The sequence below is a fragment of the Setaria viridis genome, chromosome 2 (genome assembly GCF_005286985.2).
Source record: "Setaria viridis chromosome 2, Setaria_viridis_v4.0, whole genome shotgun sequence".
NCBI lineage: Eukaryota > Viridiplantae > Streptophyta > Magnoliopsida > Poales > Poaceae > Setaria > Setaria viridis.
In genome coordinates, this window is record NC_048264.2 from 4,469,657 (window position 1) to 4,477,578 (window position 7,922).

General features: G+C 43.4%; 2 protein-coding genes across 2 annotated transcripts; both read right to left on the reverse strand.

Annotated features, from left to right (window-relative positions):
- Nucleotides 1-3,763: 3,763 nt before the first annotated feature.
- LOC117845445 (low molecular mass early light-inducible protein HV90, chloroplastic) lies at nt 3,764-4,760 on the reverse strand. Its single transcript, XM_034726495.2, has one exon. It carries the CDS (start codon nt 4,490-4,492, stop codon nt 3,941-3,943), a length of 552 nt encoding a protein of 183 aa, XP_034582386.1. The 5' UTR covers nt 4,493-4,760; the 3' UTR covers nt 3,764-3,940.
- Nucleotides 4,761-6,888: 2,128 nt separating this feature from the next.
- On the reverse strand, nt 6,889-7,699 carry LOC117845372 (low molecular mass early light-inducible protein HV60, chloroplastic). Its single transcript, XM_034726398.2, has one exon. It carries the CDS (start codon nt 7,578-7,580, stop codon nt 7,044-7,046), a length of 537 nt encoding a protein of 178 aa, XP_034582289.1. The 5' UTR covers nt 7,581-7,699; the 3' UTR covers nt 6,889-7,043.
- Between the last annotated feature and the right edge of the window lie 223 nt (nt 7,700-7,922).

The window sequence follows — 7,922 nt, forward strand, 5'->3', positions numbered from 1 at the left end:
CTTCACTTGGATTGCTTATAGCTCTTTGTCTCTTATGATGATTGTGAATTTTATTTCGTACCGAAACCACGTGGGCGCCAAATGTTAGGGTTTGTCCTCGAGAGAAGCTGGACCACAACAACAGACGAGCAACATTCTTCCTTGGCTTCGGAACAGTGAGAGAGATGGAACCAGGTGAGCCGAGTAATCAAAATAAGCAAATGGTCAAGAGTCCTCTCCTCTCACCTCTTGGTTTCTTTTATAGGGAGGGGGAGGAGCAGGAGGAGGTTGTTTATAATTTTTCCATTGGTGGGGTTGAATATTACAACAAGATTCCTAAAATATTACATTAAGGCTCCTGGATGCTGCAACCGAGTCTCTAACCCTTACAAATAAGTTCTTAGATCCCGTTTTGGGCCTCCTTTACACACAAGGGGTTTATAGCCTTAGTCCACCTAAGGCGTACCCCAACACTTATGTTTATGCCGATCTTTGCTTTGACAACCTTCCTTCTAGCAGTTACGAGATGCCCTACTCACTCCATTTTAAAACATAGTAATTTCTCTATTTAAATTTAAATATTTCTAATTGTATCATAAGTCAAACTATTCTAAACTTAAATAAATATATAATAAAAATAATAACATTTATGATATAATTGGTACCTCACCACCATTATAACAAAGCTTGTATTAGTACTAGAGGTTAGATCCATTAAGATATATTTTTACAGTGTACATCTTTAATGCGGTAGACGTTGATCTTCTTTCTATAAAAACTTGCTCAAATGTAATATATTTTGACTAGGATAAAAATATAAAATACATTCCTAGAAGGACCATGTTTAATTTTTATTTTAAGTTAAACTTATCTAAATTTGATCAAGCGTATAAAAATATATTAACATCTATAGTATTTAATAAATGCACTGCATGTATGTATTCAATGAAGCTAATTTAATGCTGCAGATATTGATGTATTTTTCTATCAACCAAAGGACCGTCACAATCATCGAACTAGGAAGATTCTTTAGTATTAATTACAATGTACTTTTAAGTGATGTGGAGCTATATTAAATGAGGGAGAGATCATACAAAAATCGTATCATGCAAGAAAATGATTTTGGTGAAAAATCCAATGCACCGGATATTAGCAATTTTTTATTAGGAAAGATTACCAAATATGCAATACAATATTCAAAAATTGTGGTCAAAATAATATCATCCACAAAGATGTGCTTTGTAAGGGTAGTTTCGGTACACAGTTTCATTGTACTGTTACCAAGATTAGGAACTAGGTAGCTGTGCATATTCAGTGTCATGGGGATGAAACCCCTCTCACATATGATGAAACTCTCCCTTCTCTCTCCTCGTAAAGATATTGCCAAGTCAACAAAATTAATAATGTGGTATGGAATTTAATATCCATGAAACTCTTCACAAAACTCCCACTGAGACTGGCCTAAATTACTCCTTCCGTTTCAAATTGCAAGTCATTTTAGCCTTTTGGGATTCATAATTTTTATTATGCATCTAGATATTTGCTATATTTAAAAATGCTAAAACGATCTATAATTTTGGACGGAGAGAGTAAATGTAAAGAACTACTCATGAAAAGAGGTTCCCAAGCCTATATTTTATATGCTCACATATTTCGTACGAAAAATCGGATGATTGCAGCGTGCGGCGTGTGTATACCTACCAAGATGTATTCACATCACTCTTCGCAAATTTGTGTGAAAATATGTGCTACTAATTTGTATTGACATCGCTCTTAGACCCTCATGGAGTTAGGCTGTTTAAGAAAAATCAAACTTTGCATGACAATTACGTGCTGGCAATGCCGTTAAGCTACAACTTAATACATAGATTCATAGAATACGAAAGCAGCTTGTGTGTCGTGAAGAAAGTTCATTTTCAATTTACATGACCGTATAATGGAAGTTTTGAAAAACAGTTAAATTTTGTCGCAGGAGTCCTGCAATATTTTTTCTCTTTTTTTTCCCAGGGAATGTTACAATGTTTCCATACTACTGTAATTAACAGCTACATACATTTTGTATACACATCTCCACTACACAGCTACAGGCGTACAATATACGCTGTAATTTTAGTTTTTTTACACGTGGACGAAGGGCGCGCCGGTGAGGTACTCATACATGCAGGTGATAGAGATGCAGGTGATTCACCGCCGGCGCCGTAGACCAAGCTGATAGAGATGCAGGTGAGAGTACGAGGGGCGTGTACATGCGCGCGACGTGGAGGGAGGCAGGATCACAGCGAGCTGGGCGGCCACGTCGCCGTCGACGTGGACGGCTAGGCCGCCGCGCAGGGCTGGCGATGGCGAGGTGGTCCGCTCGGCCGCCGAAAAGTGGCATAAGATTCCAGGACAACGCACGGAGGGAGCGCGCGAGACGTTGGTCCGTGGCGAGTGGCGACATAGCTAGGAAGAGGACAACAAAGGTGAGGTGTCTGTCGTGTGGGGCTAATGCGATTTCAGTCGAGGACTTCGATGTGAAGGTTGTTTGCGTGGTTTAACGAATGAGTGACGAGTGAGGTTATCAAACTTTGGTCAAAGTTACGGCCGTCCGACGAGTTTATCGTGTATTCTGATTCGGGGATCTCGTTCCACCATGAACCAGAAGAACTCGTGTTTCTGTGTTTGACATCCTTTTAGCAGTTAAGACAAATCCCTACCCACCCTATTCTGTAATTAAAAAATACTTTCTCCATAAAAAATATAAATATTTCTAGTTTATCATAAGTAAGCTATACCATGAAAAGTACACTCCTAACGTTTGAAAAGAATCCAATAAAAATTGCAATTCTACGGATTAGATCTAATATAACTACCTACCCGATTAAGTGGTCAGATATAATTTGCATACGAAACTAACTAATTAAGGTATACAGGTGTCACGCCACCACATTTGTCTGAAGGACTTAGTGAGTAGTCTATTGTAAAAAAAAATAACATGTATGATATAATACAAATATTATTGGATCCACTATAATATATATTTTTATATTGTTTCTAAGTCAAACTTATCTAACTTTTGACTAAGTGTATAAAAAAAATATTGACATCTACAATATTAAATAAATGCACCGCTAAAAGATATTCCATATGCTACATATATTAAAAAAACTAATTTAATGATATAGATGTTGATGTATTTTTTCTATAAACTATTTCTCATAGTGTATTATTGAAGCTAATTTAATACAATACATATAGATATATTTTCTAAACTAAACTATTATCGCAATCCTCGAAATAGGATGATTCTTTAGTATTAATTGCAGTTACTTTTAGGTGATGTGACACTCTATTAAATGAGCCAGATAGGAAAAAGATGTATCTTACAGAAATGGTTTTAATGAGAAAACTAATACACTAGATACTATCAAAATTTTGTATTGGTACAAAATTCAAACAAGTTAAAAAGAATATCATAACAGGTAAGATGTATGTTGTAAATTATATGGTAAGGCAACTACGCATGAAGAGTGATTACAAGTTCAAATCTTATATATCATATATTTCCGCATGAAAAGCCGCCTGACTCGTGGCTTGAAGCGTGTCTTGTGTAGATCCCGACTAAACTATATTGACATCATGACTATTTGCAAATTTGTGTGAAAACATGTGTTACTATAATTTGTATTGGCATCACTCTTAGGACCTCATAGAGTTAGGGTGTTTAAGAAAAATCAAAATTTTGCATGTTAATAAGCTACAATTTAGAATACGAAGGCGACTTCTGTGTGGCGAAGACAGTTCATTTGATTTTTTTTGGAAAAACAGTTAAATTTTGTCAAAGGAATCCTGCAATATTTTTCTTTTTTAATCAAGGAACGTTACAGTGTTTCCACTACTGTACTTAACAGACAGCTACACGTACATACCACTAGCACCTCTACAGCTACACGCCACGCGTATAATATACGCCGTATTTACACTACACGTGGACGAAGGGCGTGCCGGTGAGGTACTCGGTGGCCGCGAGCGCGACGAGCCCCAGCATAGCCAGGCGTCCGTTCCAGAGTTCGGCGTCGGCGGTCATGAAGCCGCCGCTCCTCCCCTCGACGCTCTCCCCCTGGAGCAGGGGCGCCAGCGACGCCGCGGACAGCACGACGGCGGTGTACGCAAACCACGTGAGTCCGGCGCCGTTGCCGACCTGCGCGAGGAGGCCGTCCCCACGGGCCGCCTCGACGGCGAGCGCCGACACGAAGCCCACCATCGCCAGCCGCCCGTTGATCCGCTCCGGCGCCGGCCCGCTGAACGCAAGCGTGTCCCAGATGCTCGCCGGCTTCGCCTCCGCGGGCTTGGGCGTAGCGGCTGCGCTGCTTGTCTCGGCATCCTCGTTCTGGGCGGCCCTGACGACGAGCGGCGCGCGCCGGCGTGGCGCGAGGCTGGCCGCCGGGAGCCGGGCAGGGAAACGGCCGGCGCGCTCGCCGGCGGCGGTGAAGGCGAGGGAGCTCGCGGCAGAGGCCATCACAGTGGTTGCCATGGGAAATGATGCACGGGCCAGTGAACTAGGATGCCGATCGCTGGGAGAAGTGTCTAGAGGTAGCTGGGGACTGTGGGCAGGGATCGATCGCTTGCTTCTGTTGCTGTTGTGCTTGGATATGTGAGCGACATGGCGGCTTTATATATAGGCGCCGGCGAGGTGGCGAGGCTGCCCGTAAAGAGGTTGACGGTGGTGGCGGTGGCAAAGGCCACGTCGGCGGGAGATTCACCGCCGTAGACCGAGCTGACGATAGAGTTGCTGGTGAGAGCACGAGGGGCCGTGTACATTCGCGCGACGTGGAGTCGTGGAGGGAGGCAGGTTCACAGCGAGCCGGGCGGCCACGTCGCCGTCGACGTGGACGGACAGGCCGCCGCGCAGGGTTGGGGATGGTGAGGTGGTCCGCTCTGCCGCCGAAAAGTGGCATAAGATTCCAGGACAACGCACGGAGGGAGCGCGCGAGACGTGTGAGTTGCGAGGGTCAGTGGCGGCGAGTGGCGACATAGGAAAAGGACGACAAAGGGGAGGTGTCTGTCGTGTGTGGCTAATGCGATTTCAGTCGGTGGCGTAGCCAGGATTTTGGCGTAGGGGAGTCACGTAAACAACATATGATGAGAGGCTAACTTCAATACTTAATGCGTTACTTATTTTTTATCTTGTGCACAAAATGGCTAATACCAGTTTCACAAGTCACAAGTAGATCAACAACCAATAATCATTCAATCAATCATTAGTTTGTGTGTTCTTACCTACTAAAAATACATTAGCACTAAGTACATGCTTAGTGTTTGCTCAAACTTTTTTTTTGGGTGGGGGGCATGGGCCCCGCCAGCCGCCCCCTACGCCACTGATTTCAGTCGAGGATTCGAGATGAAGGTAATTTGCATGGTTTAACGAATGAGAACCGGATTGAGAGTGAGGTTATCAAACTTCTAAAACTTGATCAAGTTACGGCTGTCCGATGAGTTTTTCGTGTATTCTAATTCGAGGATCTCATTTCACCATGGACCAGAAGAACTCGTGTTTATGTGTTTGACCTCCTTCTAGCAGTTCTGAGAAATCCCTACTCACCCTATTCTATAATTAAAAATACTCTCTCCATTTAATATATATATGTATATATATATATAGTTTATCGTAAGTTAAGTTATACCACAAAAAGTACAATCCTAACATTTGAAAAGAATAAAAATAGTGCAATTCTACGAATTAGATCTAACATCTGCTCGATTAAGTGGTTAGATTTAATTTGCATTCCAAAACTAACAACATGTGGCCATCAAATTAAGGTATAGGTGTCTTTTCACGCCACCACTAATTTATCTGAAAAAATTAGAATGCACTCTTCATGAGACACGAGGAGTAGTCTATTGTAAAAAAAACTAACATTTATGATATAATACTAATACTATTGCATCCATTATAATATATATTTTCATATTGTTCATAAGTCAAACTTATCTAACTTTTGACTAAGTGTATAAAAAATATATAACATGTACAATATTAAATAAATGCACTGCTAAAAAACATTTCATATGCTATATTCGATGAAACTAATTTAATGCTATAGATGATGTATTTTCTATAAACTATTCTCATAGTGTATTCATTGAAGCAAATTTAATGCTGTAGATATACATATATTTTTCTAACTAAACTACCATCGCAATCCTCCAACTAGGATGATTCTTTACTATTAATTGCAGTGGCACAACGTAATTTTAGGTGATGTGGTGCTCTATTAAATGAGCGAGGGAATGAAGATTGGAAAAACGTATCTTACGGGAAATGATCTGTTATATAGGTAAGGTGTATGTTGTAAATTATATGGTTAAAGATGCATGTTGTAAATTATATGGTAAGGCAACTTCATGCGTGATCCTCGGTTCGAATCTTATATATCATATGTTATATTATTTCGCATGAAAAGTCGCCTGACTCGTGGTTTGCAGCGTACCTTGTGTAGATACCAACTAAGATACCAACTAAATTGTATTAACATCATCATTATTTGCAAATTTGTGTGAAAAGCGTGTGTTACTATAATTTGTATGGACATCACTCTTAAGCCCTCATAGAGTTAGGGTGTTTAAGAAAAATTAAAAGTTTGCATGAAAATTATGTGGTGGTAGAGCTGTTAATAAGTTACTCCCTCCGTCCCAAATTGTAGGTCGTTTTAGTATTTCTAGACCTATAGCTTTTGCTATGTACCTAGACATAATATATATGTAGATGTATAGCAAAAGCTATGAATTTAGAAATGCTAAAATGACCTACAATTTGGAATGGAAGGAGTACACCTTAATACGAAGGCAATTTATGTGTGGCGAAGAAAGTTCATTTCAAATTTATATAACCGTCTAACGGAAGTTTTTTGTTTTGAAATAACAGTTAAATTTTGTCAAACGAATCCTGCAATATATTTTCTTTTTCAGGGGATGTTACAATGTTTCCACTACTGTACTTAAGTACTTAACAGCTACACGTACATACATTTCGTATATACTAGCACCTCTACAACTACACCCGTATAGTATACGCCGTATTTACACTACACGTGGACGAAGGGCGAGCCGGTGAGGTACTCGGTGGCCGCGAGCGCGACGAGCCCGAGCATGGCGAGGCGCCCGTTCCAGAGCTCGGCGTCGGCGGTCATGAAGCCGCCGCTCCTGCCCTCGACGCTCTCCCCCTGGAGCAGCGGCGCCAGCGACGCTGCGGACAGCACGATGGCGGTGTAGGCGAACCACGTGAGCCCGGCGCTGTTGCCGGCCTGCGCGAGGAGGCCGTCCCCGCGGGCCGCCTCGACGGCGAGCGCCGACACGAAGCCCACCATCGCCAGCCGCCCATTGATCCGCTCCGGCGCCGGCCCGCTGAACGCCAGTGCGTCCCAGAGCCCCGGGCTCCTCGCCGCCGGCTTGGGCTTGGCCGCTGCGCTGCTTGTCTCGGCATCCTCGTTCTGGGCTGCCCTGACGATGAGCGGCGCGCGCCGGCGCGGCGCTAGGCTGGCCGCTGGGAGCCGGGCAGGGAAGCCGCCGGCGGCGGCGAAGGCGAGGGAGCTCGTGGCGGAGGCCATCACCGTGGTTGCCATGGGAAATGATGCACGGGCTAGTGAGCAAGGATTGATCGCTTTGTTTGTTGTAGTAGCTGTGAGACTGTGACTGGCTTCGTTGCTGTTGTGCTGTGATATGGTTGGTTGGGAGAGTGGTGGCGGCTTTATAGGGCAGGGGAGGCAGCCCGATGAGGTTGGCGGCGGCGGCGGTGAAGTGGGCCACGTCGGCGGGCGATTCACGGCCGCAGATTTGAGATGATTGAGCCAGGGGAAGCAGCAGCCAACAGGTGACGTTCGTTACGTGGACGGCCAGGCAGCCATGCACGAAGATGCAGAGTACTTGGAGAGTGGTTGAGGGAAAGTTCCAGAACCACACGGGTA

Excerpts from the sequence above, each read along its gene's own strand:
- LOC117845372 (XM_034726398.2), bottom strand. The coding sequence starts at position 7,580 with ATGGCAACCACGGTGATGGCCTCCGCCACGAGCTCCCTCGCCTTCGCC.
- LOC117845445 (XM_034726495.2), bottom strand. The coding sequence starts at position 4,492 with ATGGCAACCACTGTGATGGCCTCTGCCGCGAGCTCCCTCGCCTTCACC.